Source organism: Trachemys scripta, chromosome 1, assembly GCF_013100865.1.
Source record: "Trachemys scripta elegans isolate TJP31775 chromosome 1, CAS_Tse_1.0, whole genome shotgun sequence".
Classification (NCBI taxonomy): Eukaryota; Metazoa; Chordata; order Testudines; family Emydidae; genus Trachemys; species Trachemys scripta.
Window position 1 is genome coordinate 212,478,092 of NC_048298.1, and position 17,713 is coordinate 212,495,804.

General features: G+C 44.6%; 1 protein-coding gene across 1 annotated transcript in view; it reads right to left on the reverse strand.

Moving 5' to 3' along the window:
* Positions 1-175: 175 nt before the first annotated feature.
* The window catches only part of GRPR (gastrin releasing peptide receptor), a 35,092-nt gene continuing 17,554 nt past the window's right edge, over positions 176-17,713 (reverse strand). Inside the window, exons 2-3 of the mRNA XM_034759041.1 lie at positions 6,598-6,949; positions 176-1,442 (exon numbers count right to left, since the gene is read on the reverse strand). Of these exons, the coding sequence (XP_034614932.1) occupies positions 1,050-1,442; positions 6,598-6,949 (745 nt within the window). The 3' untranslated portion in view covers positions 176-1,049. The remainder of the gene's footprint in view (positions 1,443-6,597; positions 6,950-17,713) is intronic.

Consider the following 17,713-nt stretch of genomic DNA (forward strand, 5'->3'; position numbering starts at 1 on the left):
GAATCTGCAGTGACTGTGGCACATTATCTTCCTATTCTGAGAATAATGGATGCCATGGTGCCACAACCACTAGGCAGAGGAAAATACTGAAGGCCTGATTCTCCACCAGTTTTATGATTTCAGTGGAGATACAGGTATAAAGCTGCTGTAATTGGTTTGAGGCCAGGCCCTGAGTTTTTAATGGCATTCACTGTACACCCCCATATTACAATACATCCCCATGAAGAACTTCTGTGCTTCATTTGACATTTGTTGTTCATGTTTAATCAAACACAACTAAAATTCTGTATTACACATTTAATAATGTAACTCCCCATTATTTTGCACCCCAAAGAGAAGAGCAGAGTAGTCAGTAACTCTCAAAGTGCTGTGCTTTTTCCTCTGCAATATGGCAAAATGCACACACTCAAACTGTAAACATCTTCTAACTCACATTTATTCAAATATTACTGCTTTCACATTGATAGTGTACAAGATACTACTCATTTCAGATGGGGCCAGCACACCCCAGTAAACACTGTTAAAATCTTTTTACACTATGAATACTGTATTCAAAACATTTATAAATATTTGACAGTTCTAGGAAATGATCAACACTTAACTTTTTTAAAAAGGGTCACTCTCATTTAGATGAGTTTACTTCAGCCAAAAAACAAGACAGAAAAACCAAAAACCCATGAAGCTGTTTCTGCAAACAATGGGACAAATCTTGAATCCCTTAGACTGTTTTTATGTGACTGTGGTTGGAGTCTGCCTGAGTCAGAACTGAGGCAAAACTATGGACCTCAAGATTTGACTCCAAGCCAATGAAGGCCTGATCTTATAGGGGCTGAGTGCACTCAACTCTTGTTAAATCGGTGGACAATAAAGGCATTCAGCACATCACATGAGTTCACTACGACAGTGTCAGGCCCTAAAGTACCTGGAAGTTCTTGTATGCAGTTGCTTTCTCTATACATGTATGGTACTCACTATCCCCGCAAAGCAGAGCAGGCAGCCATGCTATCTACACTGCGCAACCATTTCCAAAGCTGTCTCTGCCATGTACCCTATACACAGCCTTCGTTACAGATGTGGTTGCCATTGATGAGGCTGAACGTGGCCACTGAATGGTTGGTGCTCTTGAGGGAAGTCATTCGAGTGGTACTTCTGCCCATGCTTTGGGACCTGATGAGGAGACGGGTTCTGCAGCACAACAGCTGGTTGTTGAACTGTTTCCTAAAACTTTTGCTGAGCAAGTAGAGCGCGAAAGGGTTTACGCAAGAGTTAGCAAAGGCCAGGATTCGAGCACAGATGCTGGTGATGAAGTGCAGCACTGAGGTGTCTACCTCTGAATAATGGTAGGACCGGTATAAATAGATGATGTGATTTGGAAGCCAGCAGAAAGCAAAGAGGCACACAAACACCAGCACTGTCTTGGCCAGACGCTTCCGTGAATCGATCTGAAAAGAAAAAAGAGAAAAGTAGATAAGCAAATGTTCCTCACTTTGGCAACAGATGGGAAATTGGAAGCTAATTACTTTTCCTGTCACAAGGGAGTGGATGGGGAGGGGGGAATGAGGCAGTGAATGCAGGGGAGTCTGGACTGGATGGGACTTTAGCTGAGCGAGTCAGCTGCCCAAAAAGTAACAACTAAATTATCTCCTCTATCCTAAAGATAAAACTCAGGTCAACTAATGCTCAGTGACTGAGTATCACTAACCCCAGCATGATCTATAGAAGCCCAAGAATCAGCAACTTATTAGCCATGGTAGGGGCTACCTAGCACACTGCACAGAGTGCAAATGTTACCACTTGGGGCCACGTGGTATACATACACATATATAATGCCAGCAGGCGGGATCATTGTTTCTCCTTCATAGAGTCTTCTTCCCCAGCTCCTGTAGCCTTCCTTTCTCCTCCTCCAGGCTTTTTGTATATTTCCTTATTTAAACCCCTCCTACTCACCTGAGTTTCTTTGTTCTATGCTTGGTAACTTTTCTCCAGAAAAACCCTCCCCTCAGAGAAGATGGATAAAAATGGCTTTCCCCTAAGTTACAGTCACCCTTTAGGTTAACTTTTGTATGCTCAAACAACCATCATTAATGTTAAGTATTCCCCATTGTCCTTCATCTAGTGAGTACCAGCTCCATGTTCTGTCAGCATTGATGGATCCACATACATATAGGCTTTCTGGGACACAGAAATGTCATGATACAATTTAATAATATTATCCACCATTTGTAAATTGCACAGACAGAACCCACAACTTGTCACAGGGCCCATCTCAGAAATGACTGTCCCAATCTTCCAGCTCAGACCATGATGGGAGAAGGCCGAGGTGCGATGAAAGGACAAATGCCCTGAGGCCTGGCCTACACTAGGAAAAGCTGTATTTTTACCATATGATAGTTAACGTGTTACACAGACAGGGCAAGCTGTGGTTTTACATTGATTTAGAGAGTGAAGATGAACCTTAAGGGGAAATCCTGAGGGGGACCCTAGGGTTCACCTCAAGAAGCTAAATCGAAGTAAAGCTACAACCTGCCCAGTCTGCACTAGGGTGATACAATGTGTTCTCTCGCTCTCTCTCATTGTACAAACATATCTATCTTCCTAGAGTAGACAAGACCTTAGGGACCCACCATCCAAAAGAGGAAGACACAGCTGCTCCACCCAGGGAACCTCTAGACAGTATTGCATCATGGGAGAGGCAATGCCTCCTGGAACTTGCTGGCACAGACAATGCACTACCACTTGCCTTAAGAGGCTGCTGTGTGCACACTGCTTTGTGGGCATGTCCTACCTCCTCCCCACCCTGCTTAGAGTGGCTCTTGCCGCTAGCTCCACTTGCTCTGCATGTAAGTCTTGAAGTTGTGAACACCACTTGTGGCCACCCCGCTCTTCCATATTCGTGCAGCAGCTGGGCACATGCAGGCCCTTGCAGAGTAATGGGCTCGGTTCTGATTGCTTCAGTTGAGAAGGGTGAGAGCTCAAACTGTGGGTATGCCTACATAGCAAAAGCTGTGCATGGGCTCAATTATCCATGCCTGACTCCAGCTGGCGTAGGCAACAATATCAATGAAGACAGCACAGCATGGGCTAGCAAGCTGGTTACATACCCGGGGTCCATGCTGGGCTCTCACTACCTGCTCTCAAATTGTTGCTGAGGTGTCCTCACTGCTTTTGTTACCTGCTAGCTTGGATAGACTAGTGGTCCCCAATCTTTCTAGACTACTGTACCCTTTTCAGGCATCTGATTTGTCTTGCGTACCCCCAAGTTTCATCACACTTTAAAACTACTTGCTTACAAAATCAGACATAAAAATACAAAAGTATCACAGCACACTATTACTGAAAAATTGTTTACTTTCTCATTTTGCCATATAATTCTAAAATAAATCAATTAGAATATAGATATTGTACTTACATTTCAGTGTATAGCATACAGAGCAGTATAAACAAGTCATTGTCTGTATGAAATTTTAGTTTGTACTGACTTCACCAATGCTTTTTATGTAGCCTGTTGTAAAACTAGACAAATATCTAGATGAGTTGATGTACCCCCTGGAAGTCCTCTGCGTACCCCCAAGGGCAGGGGAGGGCAAACTTTTTGGCCCTAGGGCCACATCTGGGTGAAATTGTATGCAGGGCCATGAATGTAGGGCTGGGGCAGGGGGTTGGAGTGCGAGAGGGAGTGCAGGTTGTAGGGGAAGAGGGCGCGGTGTGCAGGAAGGGGCTCAGGGCAGGGAGTTGGGGTGCAGGAGGGGTGTGGAGTACAGGGTGCAGCGGGGGCTCAGGGCAGGGAGTTGGGGTGCAGGAGGGGTGCAGAGTAGAGGGTGCGGTGGGGGCTCAGGGCAGGGGGTTGGGATGCAGGAGGGGTGCGGCAGGGGGTTGGGGTGGAGGGTGCAGAGTGCAGGGTGAAGGAGGTGTTTGGGGTGCTGGCTCCGGCCCAGCACCGCTTATCTCAAGTGGCTCCATGGTGGCAGTGGTGTGCAGTGGGGCTAAGTCAGGCTCCCTGCCTGCCCTGGCCCTGCGCTGCTCCTGGAAGTAGCCAGCATGTCCGGCATTGGCTCCTGGGGGTGGGGTGGGGCAGGTGCTCTGCCGCGTGCTGCCTTTGCCTGCAGGTACACCCCCAAAGCTCCCATTGGCCGTGGTTCCCCGTTCCTAGCCAATGGGATCTGCGGAGGGCGGTGCCTGCAGGTGAGGGCAGCACACGGAGCCCTCTGCCCCCTAACTCAGGGACGTGGTGCCGGCCGCTTCCAGGACCGGGATGGGGCCAGGGCAGGCAGGGAGCCTGCCTTAGCTCCGCTGTGCCACGGGGCTGGTAATCCCATGGGCCAGATTGAAAGCCCTGATGGGCCAGATCTGGCCCACGGGCCGTAGTTTGCCCTCCCCTGCCCAATGGTATACGTACCCCTGGTTGAGAAACACTGGTATAGACTAGCCCGTGCACAGTTTTTGCTGAGTAGTCATATTCAGAATCCCAGCTCTCATCCTCGTAAAATTGAAGGAGAGTTAGATAGGTCTCATTTGAGGTATAAATGTTTAGAAAGTGTATCAAAGTCTGATCAGCCACTCCTTTTCAGACCCCTTATGTATAGCACTGAACAATCATTATGTACTGTTTGCCACTACTTGAGGCAAGATTTGAGACTTTTTGTGCTCTGTTCCAATGTGGCAAATGCTATATTCTCATTACTCACATGGAAGATTTGAGTCAGATAGTCAAATCCCAAAGCACTATAAGTAAATTGAGAATTAAGCTGGTCACAAAAAGCAGATCTTTTCCCATGATAGAAGCAAGCACGAAGCAGGCAACAGAACATTGGCATAGCACGTCATGACTTTATTTTGTGTTCCTTTAATTGCATAAGCTGAAAATTAGCTATTGAATTCAGAAAAGATTGACATGTACCAGATGACAGTCAAATGTCCCCAAAGATCTAACTGTAAATTAAACCCTGTGGGATAAATCTCTCCATGAGTGAACTGTACATATATATTTTAATGTATCTTTAATTTGATACTGAAGCTATTGTGGCCCACATCTGCACTGGGAAGAAAGGAAACAATGCAATAAAGAAATCAATATCACTTATCTAAGACAGAGACCTATCACTATTGAATGCACTGCAGGAGTGAAATCATTGACTGACTGCTGGAGCAGACTTACTTTTTGCTATCTTTATAATGCTGTATACGAACCTTTAGGGGAAAGGACAGACGAGAAGTGACTCTTCATACTTCTAGTGCACTTTAGTGGGTAATCAAATCAGTCATCAAACAGGCAGAAAGGTGGGAGTGGTGGGAGAAAGACTTATAAACATTCAAAGCACGAAGCACGAATGTAAGAGAAGTTCTTTTTAATATGCTGAAAGCACATCTTTCCACCCATGTGGTGCTACCTGATAACTAGTGATGGGAAAAATTTCTAAAGGTTCAAGAAATTCAGTTCAGATATGTTACTGACAGAGGGTAAAGTCATTGTTTGTACAACTGACCGCACTCAGGCTACCAGCAGACTTAGAGCCTAAAACATAAAAGCGTGGGCCTCTACTGATTGAGCTAAAGTAGCACGGGCTTACCTACATGAGAAAGTTGCACCAGCTCAATTTAAGATGAGGATTTAAACTGATTTATTTAAACTGGTGCAAACCCCTGTATTGACACTTATTTCAGTTTAATCATGGCTTACGTTAGTTTACTTGAAATAAAGCAGGAATCAGTTTAAGGCAGACTGAAATAATCCACATGTAAACTGAAATAGGAAAGTCCACACGGGGGTTGTACTAATTTAAAACAGTTTAAAAGCAATTCAAGTTAAAGAAGTGTAACTTTCTCATTTAGACAAGATCTAAGGGTAGCAGCATACTGGAGCTGGAAGGGTATTTCCAGCTCGAGGAGACATACCTGTGCTTGCTCTGATCAACCTAGTGTGCTAAAAATAGGAGTGGAGCCACACTGGTGCAAGCAACTAGTCCCCCAAGTACATGTCAAGGGTTTCAGACAGGATTGTTCTTGGGGCAGCTAGCCCAGCTCACTGTTTGTGCCCCCATGGATACTGTTATTTTTAGTCCTCTATCTTGATCAAAGCTATGAAGGGTATGTCTACCTGAGCTGGTCGTCCATCTCCAGTATAAACATACCTTAAGTGGATACCTTAGCTGGAAGCAATAGTAGATTCACACATTTCCAGCCACTAAATGGAAACAGAGATCCACACTCTCCCAGTGTAAGGGTACGTCCAGACTACCTGCCGTATCGGCGGGTAGCGATAGATTTATCTGGGATCGATATATCGCGTCTCGTTAAGACGCAATATATCGATTCCCGAATGCACTCCCTGTCGACTCCGGAACTCCACCGGAGCAAGCAGCAGTAGTGGAGTCGATGGGAGAGCCGCGGCCGTCAATCCCGCGCTGTGAGGACGGGAGGTAAGTCGGAATAAGATATGTCGACTTCAGCTACGGTATTCCCATAGCTGAAGTTGCGTATCTTACATCGACACCCCCCCTAGTGTAGACCAGGCCTAAGTTTCTCTATACATGGTACAAACTTCATGTCATTCCAACATCCACGAGGGTAATGTACTTTCAAATAAAAATAAATTCATACCTGTTTCTGAACATGTATGTTTCCTTCCACAGGTATGTTGTAAGCACTCCGGATCAAATTTTTAGCAATGAAGTAGTAATACACTGAAATGACCGATAGAGGAATGATGTAAAAGATCAGAAATGATGCCATTGAATGAATTTTTGGATGTAGCCCATCAGAATGTGGGTAAGGGGCACAGCTGATGAATGTTTTGTTAGTGTCTCTGTCATAGAAAGGGTGCAAGTCAGAAAACACAACTTCAGGAATGGCAAGCAGCATGGATAAAATCCAGATCATAGCAGCTTTCATACAAATCTTCATCAGCGCATGAGGGGCTTGGATATCCATTGGCCTCACTATCGCTTTATACCTAAGAGCAAAGAGAAAGAATTGTTAATAACTATGACGTTGAACAATCAGTCATACTGAGTCATACTGGGTCAAATTTATCTTTGTCCAATCTTTCACTGATTTCCCTTTTCATTTCCAAAAATCCCAACAACGGTTTTCAACTGGTGCTGGTTGAAGTTTTTAACATTTCTGAAATTTTGCAATCAGCTCAACTTGTCACCAGTTAATTCAATTTCAGGTGTACTGATTTTGAACATGTACGGAGATATTCTGAAATCCATGTATGTGTACAAATGGCATTAAGAGAAAGTAAAATAAATGAGTGTACTTTTAAAGCATAAACACCATGATACTACTACTGCAAGTATAAAACTTCATTCAGTATTGTTCAAGGAAACTAGACTAGATATTGCTTAAAGAGTTTGTAAAAGCTGCTGGTGACTTCTTTTGGAGTTGAGGGTACACAGCACTTCTGAAACTCAGACCTTGTGTTTTCAAAATTGTAACAGACATTCTACTTCTTTTAATTACTTAGGTGTGATCTAGGACACAATTTCCATTTGTCCATAATTAATTGTATCTAGATTAAATAGAATGTGGTGATTTATAGAAGACAAGTTATGAAGAAAGAAATTGTATGCTACATTATGTAAATATGCAAAACAGCTTTTGTGTTTCTGTACACTTTTTCCTTCCAGAATTTCAAACTTTTTTAAAAGTGTGAATTTCCAATTCAGCACACAAGCAAAATATATTTGAAGCTCATATGTAGAATGAAAAACCCATATAACAAAATAGCCACATGTAAAAAGAACTCCAGATTGAAATCGGTGCATTTAAAAATTCACAGTTCATAAATATATTTAAAGTATAAATTAGAAGTAAGAGATGACATTTAGGAAATAATATCTATAGGTTTTATACAGTATTATTCTATTAATCAGACTCATGATAATGGAATTTATATTCCATTCTATACTTAAAATCTAGATATTTTTATTTGCCCAATCCCCTTTTAAAAGATTATATGGAAAATGAATCCTTACGGAGCTAGGGGCTAAGTGGTCATCATAGAATAAAACATAAATGGCGACTCACTTTCTCATAACTGTTCTTCGAGGTGTGTTGTATATGTCCATTACACTTTAGGTGCCTGTGTATCACATGCACTGGTGCTGGAGAGTTTTCCTTACTGGTACCCATATGAGTGGCTCTGCCCACTGATGGGCTCCTCATACTCTGAAGCAAGGCTATAATGGGTGGAGTTGCTCCCTCCCCCCTTCAGTTCCTTCACACCGGAACCGATAGTAGGCTCTGATGCATCAGGAAAGGAGGGTGGGTCGTGTAATGGACACATGCCTACAAACATCCTGAAGAACAACAATTATGAGAAGATGAGTAACCATTTTTTTCTTCAAGTGCTTGCATATGCCTGTTATACTTTAGGTAACTCTCAAGATATTACCCCAAGAGGCAGGGCAGGGAGTCTCATCAGAAGAGGGACTGCTTCCCAACATTGGCATGCTCCTATGATGCAGCATACAGTGTTTGGTGAGTGTATGAATTGAAGACCATGTCGCTGCTCTACAGATGCCCATAACTGGGATTGTGCCACAAATGCTGCTGAGTTCGAATGAGCTCTTGTTGAGTGCACTGTGCGTTTCTCAGGAGGCATTGCTCCATGATAGCACATTGTAATGCAGCTGGTGATCCATTTCGAGTGTCTGAGTTGTAATGGGGTGGTCTTTCATATGTTCAATAAAAGAGGCAAAGCTGGGAAGAGACACCAAAAGGCTTTGTTCTGTCTAGGTAAAATGCCAATGTTTGCTGAATGTCCAAAGTACGGAGCCTCCGCTTGTCTTTATGTGTATGTGGTTCAGGAAGGAAACTGGCAGGTGAATAAACCGATTCAAATGGAAATTGGCCACCACCTTTGAGAGGAACCTGGGGTATATTCTCAGCTGAACCTTGTCTTTGTAGAAAACCGTGGATGGTGGATCTGTGACAAATGCATTCTGTTCTCTCATCCTTGTGACAGAGGTAATGGCCTCTAAGAAGGCTACCTGTGCTGACAGATTCTAAATGAGTATGATGGTAAAGGCTCACAAGGAGGGTCAATAAGCGCAGAAAACAGCAGATTTAAATCCCAAGAAGGTGTTGGGTCTCTACAATCTATCAAGACCCTAAAGGAACCTGGTAGTGATTGGGCAAGTGAAAACAGTCTAATCATCTGTGCAAGAGTGAAATGCCAAGATAGCTGACAGATGCTCCCTGATGGAGCTAAGGGCTAGATCTGACTCCTAAAGGTACACAAAATGGTCCAGAATTATGGGAGGTGGCCCAGATGGAAATACACTTCCATTTACTCAAGTAAGTAGCTCTTGTGGATGGCTTTCTGCTATTAAGGAGCACTTTCTGACCTGCTACTGAGCAATGTGACTCCTCTGTATTCAGCCACTGATGAACCATGCCATAACGTGTAGCACCCTGTGTCAGGAGATCTCTGGCTATTGGTAACAATAAAGGTTCATGAGTGGACAATTTGCAGAACTCTGTGTGCCACATCTGTCTCAGCCAGGCTGGAGCTATAAGGATCATCTTGCCCTGATCTTGCTTGAGCTTGAGAATCAGGGAGCTCTTTGTTCCATGGAAACAGGAAAGTGTCTGACATTGATCCTGAGGTGTGTCCCGCTCTGAAACAGAAGTGGGGATACTTCCTGTTCTGTCAAGTTGCAACCAGATCTACAGATGGGAAACCCCCTACACTGAATACCATGCTAGAACATTTGTGTTGAGGGACCATTCATTGTCCAAACTGAAGGACCTGCTCATACAATCCGCCAGGCTATTTCGAACCCTTGGCAGTGTGTTGCCTAGAGACTGACCAAGCTCTGAATGCACCAGTTCTACAACTTGGCTGCCTCCTGACAAGGCTGTCTGACCTGGTGCCCCCTTGCTTGTTCAGCTAAAATGCCACTGTGGTAGTGGTGTTCAGCCCCTGGATAGTCTTGCCTCAAATGTGAGGCAGGAACTGCTGAATGTACAGAATATTGAGCTCAATTTGAGGACTTCTATGTGTAATCTGGCCTCGTGGATAGTCCACAAACTCTGGGCTCAAAGGTTGCCCAGATGCACTTCCCAACCCATAGCTGAGACATCAATTACCAGTCATGGTAGGGAGAGGGTGGAGGATGAGAGAATGGAACTCCCCTGCACAAATTGTCTTGACTCATCCACCAGGTCAGAGATGATAGTATGCTATCCAGGATGCACACTAGCTTGTCTGGATGATGAATATGAGGGTGATAAACCTACTTGAGCCATACCTGCAAAGCTCTGATGTACAGCCTGGTGTGTGGGGTGACATACTACCACATGACCTGAGTCTGGGAGAATTCTTCACAGTGGTCTGAGGACGGTTTTTGAGGGATGCACAGAGATCTGATATAGTGTGAAATCTGGAAAGAGGCAGGAAAGCCTTGGCCAAGGTCAAATCCAGGACTGCCCTGATGAGCTCTAGCATCTGAATATGCACTAAAGATTGCTCGGTTTCAGGCCCAGGATACTGAGAAGACAGAGCGTCTGACAAACAGTGGCCTATACCTGAATCGTCGGAATGGAATCTGATATTTATGTGCCATTCTTTTTGGCCACGAGCAGAATGGAGGAAGGTATTTGCCAAATTGTTTTGCCCAATTGTGACACTTATGGACAGGGACCACCTTCCCTGCTGTTGTGGGATGGAGAATATCAAAAAGTTTGTGAGTATTCTCTTCCACAATCTCCAGTTGAATCCCCAAGGAGATTGCCCAGGAGCTCCTGGTGTACCTTAAGGTAATCCGGTACCAGGGAGAATGTTTCCAGTACCAGGGCCTCATCAGGAGATGAGGATGATGCCTGCCAGGAAGGTAAAGCTTGACAATTTCCAAGATTGCTTATGTGGTACCAGGGCAGATTGTTGCTCCAGAACCAGTTCAGGCAAGTCCTGAGTTTTGAAAGTCCAAAGGCTGATCAGTACTGACCATGACTGGTTTGTTGGTATGGGCTGGAGAAAGCTCCCTCCTGAAAGTTCTATTTGTACAGGGGAGTGGTGAAGTAGATCTAGCTGCAGGAGGCATCCCCGAGGGCAACCAGTGAAGCCACTGCGGGCACTGGGCCCCAAGAATGCCTGACCAAAGTGGCCCAATCCCTGGCTGAAGCCCTCTCAGAATCCCAGTGGTGAGTATGGGAACAGGACTGAGCTCTAGACTGTCAGTACAGGGATATCCTACTCTACCTCAAATTCCAGTGAGGAATCTGAGTAATCTAATAGCCAGGGTGGTGCATGGCCAGGATGGGATTCTTGGTGATTCATCTGGATCTGCGTCAAGCATGCGGTACCAGAGGAAGCATAGACAGCTTCCCAGCTACCAGCAGCATGCAGTGTAGAGAAACTGGTACTGAACCAGACAAGTGAGTAAGTACTGGGCCTGAGGACGGTGGTGCCCAACTAGAGTACTCTGGTACCGATGGCTGCACTGAGCCCTGACAAGGGTCCTGGGCCCAGAGCAAGGGTGAAGGTGGTACTGACAGGCACAACAAGCCTCTGGCTGTAGCACAGGCCACTGGGTATTGGAATAGACATGGGCTACTGACCTGCTGGAATAAGGGATGATGGAGCCATTGCAGATGATGTGGTAGCCAGTCTCAACAGTCCCCGAGAGGACACTGGAGTTGATGGCTCAGGTGTGTCCATGTGAGTTGGAACTGGAGAGTGCAAAGCTGAAGGGTGCACTTTACCACAGGTACTGGACCAACCTTCTGTAGAGGAGTCCCATCTTCTGGACTTTGAAGAACTGGATACCAATTTCTTCCTAAGCTTCTGAGTCTGGGGCTGTTCCAGAGTCCTGGGACTCAAAGAAGATGGTCCGGGTGGTGGGGATCTCCTCTGGCTCTGGTCTGCTGCCAGGGCTGGGGAAGCAATATGGGAAGGAATCGCCAAGGAACAACCTTTCAATGACTGAAGGGTTCGGATGCTGGTCTAAGGGTGACCTCCAAAAGGATATAATGAGACATTCCTCTCTGCTTTTTTGACCTGATATTAAAATCATGACAATGGAGAATCTATCTCCAAAGTGAGCATCACCCAAGCACTTGCGGTAGCGTGAATGAGGGTCACTAATAGGCATAGCCTCTCTGCAGCTCAGACAAGGTTTAGACCCCAGGGACCTTGGCATAGGCTCCCTCTGTACTGGGAGGGGCCCAGAGGCCCTCCTGACAGAAAAAAACAAAGTAGAATTAAAAAAATTAAAAGTAAAGAAGCAACATATGATTTTTTTTGAATGTCAAACAATGGGAAAAAAAACCCACTACATCAAAGAGAACTTTGTTTGTGAGGAACCCCAGTGCTCTGACCATGGATGGTAAGAAGGAACAGAAGGAAGGGCAGGGTGACGCTGCCCTTTATACCCTCATTTCAGAGCACAAGGAGCATGCCAGTGGGTGGGGCACCCCCATGTGTATCACTAGGGAAAACTCTCCAGCACATTGTGTATGACATGCATACACTTACAGTTTCATGTAGAAATGCAAGCACTCAAAGCAGAATTGTTCTATATAGGAAGCTATTCTATACATGAGGTAATACAAGCCTGTATTCATATTGTTATATGTCAGGCTTGTAGTAGTTAATTGGTGCATTGTGCTACGACTACACCATTCGTAATGTGATGCAGAGTATGTTACGATATTTGTGTGGTCTGTGAGCACAAAGTTTTTAGAGAATGAAATAGCATGACTTCTCATTTGATTTTGAGCTTGAATCAGCTCTTCCACCCCCCGCCCTCCTCACTTTCTCCCTCCACTTCTCTTTAGAGATTTCTGCTGAGGATGTTTAATCAATCATGTGGTTTATAATTAATTAAAAAACCTCTTGTCTCCATCTCAAGATCTGCCTCAGGATATCTGTGACTTCAATGGCAATTAGTTCTGCTCTTCTACTTAGTCATTTTTATATGAGGGGTCAAATGGTATTTCAGGCATGGTAGGGATTTGTCTAATGTCCACCTGCTAGATTATGAATTTATCTTTTCCTCCCTCTGTCAGTAGCAAATATATCAACTTTTTTCCAACTAACCGAGAGGCTGGCATGTGCAGTCCCTTGTGATGCGTATTATTAATGATTGTACTGAATGGCACATACTGCAGAGCTCATGCTACTCCCCTGCAGGCAAAACTCATCCCCTCAGGCTTTGTCATCATCGCCAGGACATTTTATTGTGTTTGCAGACAGTTGTGAAAAATCAAGTTAAGCTTACACCAGGCGAAACACAATTTTCCCGATGCACAAGCAGATCAGCTATGATCAGCATCACATCGACTGACCACAATAACATTCATTTTGTAATAAAGGCCAACCTCTTGTGGCATAACTGGTAGCAGCATTTGGATGCAATTTCTACCCCTAAAAGACAAATTCAGTGAAGTTTCTTGAAGGCTTTTTCTAAATCTTTCATTGTCACTCAGCATTATAGCATCCTGTTTGTTGGGCCACCTGTTCAACAGGTAAACATTCTTCAGAGCTGAGTACTAGGTTCAAAATGGTCTCTACCCAAAAATATCTGCAGACACATCCACATTGACTGCTGTGCAGCCAGTGATATACTGCCCCAAAGCACTTTTATACAATATTGAATGTCCAGAAATAATACTGAAAACCACGGTCGGGCTCCTTTTGTCCCTAACTTAATGCACAATTAAGCCAACGGGAGGCTGCCTGCTGAAATCAGTGGGAAGACATTGGATCAGACCCATGGATGGGTAAAAGTACAGGAATCAACGTATTTGCTTCCCGTGGCTACTAATACCACATATTTTGGGGGATGTAGTAGAAAGAGAGCGCCTGAGACATGATTAGCATGGAGCAGTCTTCTCTGTGCCTGCTGCGGATCAGCTCTCTGGCAGCACAAGCACTGCCTACCAGTCTCCACAGGCCTTGCCTTCTCTGGACAGGTAGCAATAGGCACACACCAACCTCTGAGTCCTCAGAACATTCCCTGCAATGCTCCGCCCCTTATCCACTGGACACTCGCCTAATTATCAGGTCAGCATGTTCCCAAAGTCACAATACACCCAGGATCGCCAGGTTTATTGTAAAACAAAATCATAACATGCTTTCTTTCTAGAGACTAAACCTAATTAACAGGTTAGGTTAACCTCCTGTCTAAAGAAGTTTCTCCCCTAAAGGTCTCTCCAGCTGAGTTGAGATCAATGTTCCCTCTAATTTTTTACATCCATGTGCAGAATGACTTTTGTTATGTGTACCAATATGGAGGTGATATGTGGCGGGGGTGGGGCTGAGGGGTTCGGAGTGTAGGAGGGGGCTCAGGGCTGGGGCAGAGGGTTGGGGTGCCGGGGGTGAGGGCTTTGGCAGGGGGGTGAGCGCTTTGGAGTGAGGCCAGGGATGAGGGGTTTGGGGTGCAGCGGGGGGCTCAGGGCTAGGGCAGAAGATTCCTGTAACCCACATGCACCCCCTCTGTGCCCCTTGCCAGTTGGCACTAAGAAATTCCTGGGTCACAGTAGTCTCATTCGCTTCAAATAGAACTTCAGTGGTAATACTGACAGCTAGCCATGAGCTTAAGTACCCTGCTGAAGCAGGGCCTAACTGAAGCTCTTAAGACAATGTGCTCTCTGCTATCCATGCAGTGAAACTAAGGGCCTGTCATCAAACACACACACACTCTCTCTCTCTCTCTCAGGGCCTGATCCTGCCATTATATACATACATACACAAGCACACAAACCCCCTAAACTCAATGGCAGCTTGAAGTGTCCATCGTACAGCACCATTCAGCTCTCAGTAACAAACCTAGCCACCACCTTGCTGGCGCTGCTACCCTAATTTACTCTCAAATTCAATATCCCTAATTATTGTGTGATACTGACATTTTTCAATTGAAAAACGCCTAAAGAAATTCCCACAAAGGATTAAAAAGCAAGAGATGATTCATGGGCTGTAATAAAGGCCAACATTTAGAAAGGAGAACATGCCTTTTGAAGACTCAATCACATAAAATTTGATGCTAGTCGAGAACCACTGTCAGTGCCAAGCACTCCAAGTTGTCAATTTGCACAGAGGAAAAAGCCTGGATTGCTGATTCAGTTGGAACTATGAATGAGACTGACCTGTGCTACTGTTCAGACTTTGAACTGTTCTGTACCCATTGTACGTATAAAACAGAGAATCACAGAGATGCCACTAATGACCTCATATGCAGGATGCCTGCCTGAGTTCTATGTGTCTTGGATCCTATTCTCTGCCAGGACAAAGAAATCATAGATGAGGTTTTAAACAAAATCAATTACTCTTTTAAAACCCATTCTTAAGGCACCATACGTAGTCTAAGCCGGGAAAGCAGTAAAAACATAGGGCTGGATGCTCAGCCAGTGCTGCAGCAGTACACAGCTGCCCTAAAGCCAGCTCAGCCAGCCATTTCCCAATTCCCCCTCCCTAGGGCACCTCATTGGGTGGCAAAGAGCTGCTACAACAGCTTCAACACTAATCCTTTTATCTGGACTTTTCAAAGGGGGCCTGGCCAGAATGTCCCTACCTGTGGCAATCTTTGGCTGCTAGAACAGCCCGGGAGGGTCACAGGCAGCCAGCATAGTTCAGAACACGGCTACTAAAATCTGTGCCAGGGGACTGGCCTAGTGTTGAAGTGACTAGCCACTGGGAAGATCCAAATGATCCATCTTCTCCTGTGAGCTGCATCCATCTTCTCCTGTGAGCTCTCCCCAGCCCACTGCCTCTAAATGCCAATAAACTTCTGTCCAACTGAATTATGTACGATGAAATTTTCTCAAATTTGAACAAGGCAAGAATCTGGCTAATGAAACCTGACCCAGTGTAGTCCCTGCCGTAGCCTTAGAAGCAGGATAATAGCTACACGTACAATACTCCGTCGTGTTTCACCGAGAGCACTTCCTAGTCTCACCCCTTTTCATGAGCAGTGGCTAACTGACTTCCTCCAATGCGCCGTCTGATTGATTTAAATTTTGCTCTTGTGAATTTGTTATAACTGCCAGAATTAAAAACCATGGCCGAGATGAATAGAAGACAGGCTGTTGAGGACACTACACTACTTAGATCTCTCTAAGTATGTGTCTCCTCACTAGAGTTGCCAGTTTTGATTGGACATATTCCTGGAGGTTTCATATAATGACATAATCTTTAATTAAAGATGAATCTTTAATTCCTGAAGACTTCAGGACTCCTGGAGGGTTGGCAACCCTAGTAGTCTTGACTGAATCCCAGCAGGCCTCTGTTTACGTGGATCTGGCTGGATCTGTATTGTGATCATTGGATAATTATTTCCTGCTGCTACAATCATTGAAACCACTCTACCTTTCTAATAAATGCCACAGACAAGGGATATATATGGTTAGGTGTTTTCCTACTGAGGTTAATATGTCATGGAAAATGTTGGGAAATTGTATTATTATTCCTATATATAATAATACTACCAATAATAATACCACCATTAATGTACTTTACAGCTTCAGCTACACAAACATTAGTTAGTGCCATACAAACAGCACTAATGCCACATCTACAAACATAAACAGACTAATATTTGTACCATAAGAAAAAAGAACTGCACACCTATTCTCTAAAAGCACTCGTTATAACAAATCTCCACACCAGCTGGAGTAAATTGGCTTAGCTCCATTGTGCTCCTCTACAAAGTTAAGACAATTTACACCGGCCGAGGATCTGCCCCCCGTGTATTATTGCTCAGTCACCCCTAACTGTAGAGATTTGAGGGGCAGGTTTTATTCCACAGCAGAGAGTGGGACATTCTGTCCCTGCTACAGCAGTCTAAGTCCCTACTGTTTTTTTCCTCACTACTTACAGCTGAGGAGCTACCTATGACTGTTGCATCCACTGCAAAATAACTTAAAATGACTAAATCTGGGGAAAGATGTGATGTTTTTCCTCAAGGTTTAAATCCATTTAGCCATATTTGTCTCTTTTTCTGTCATTTGTTTAAAGGGAGGTAGTTCTGCACTATGTGAGGAAGCTGGTGCTCCAGGCAGCCTTATCTTTCTTTTCTGTTTCATGCCTCTTTTGAATTGATGACTCATATTCTCTTTTTTTTTCTCCCTCTTTCAGGTCATCAGTTGAAGCAAGTGTAGAAGAAGTGTGCTTTACTGTGAGGCCCTTTGATGGGGGTCCCTGTGGTATTTCTGATTGTCACACTCCCCTGGAGGAGTTGATGTTGATGGGGCAGACAATGGAGCTGGGTGAATAACTGACTTTTTCAGTTTTCTGGCAGTTCTGAAAAAAAAATCTGTTTTGCCCTGAACTGAAACCGACATTTTTCCGAATTTTGGGTAAATCAAAAGTTTAAAAAAATTGTTTTGGGTCAAATGAAACATTTTGGTTTTGGTCGGTTTTCACCTCTTTAAACAGAGGCAAAGGAAATGAAGGGCTAGTGTTACAAAAAGCCGAGGCGTTCCCCTCCTTATATCTAATAGTCCAGCGGTCAGGGCACTTACTCAGAATGTGGGGGAGACCAGGTCAAATGCCTCTTTCTGGAACAGGGATCTGAACACAGCTCTTCCCCCTCCCAGGTGTACACTCTAGCCAATGAGCTATTGGGCATAAGGGGACCACTACTACCTTCTCCTTGGTTTTTGTGAAGCTAGCTCCAAACAATCAAAATGTTTTATTTTCGCTAATGTTGAAAGAAAAATTCATTTCAACCCAGCCAATTTGCTGAAATGGATATGAACTTGTGAAATG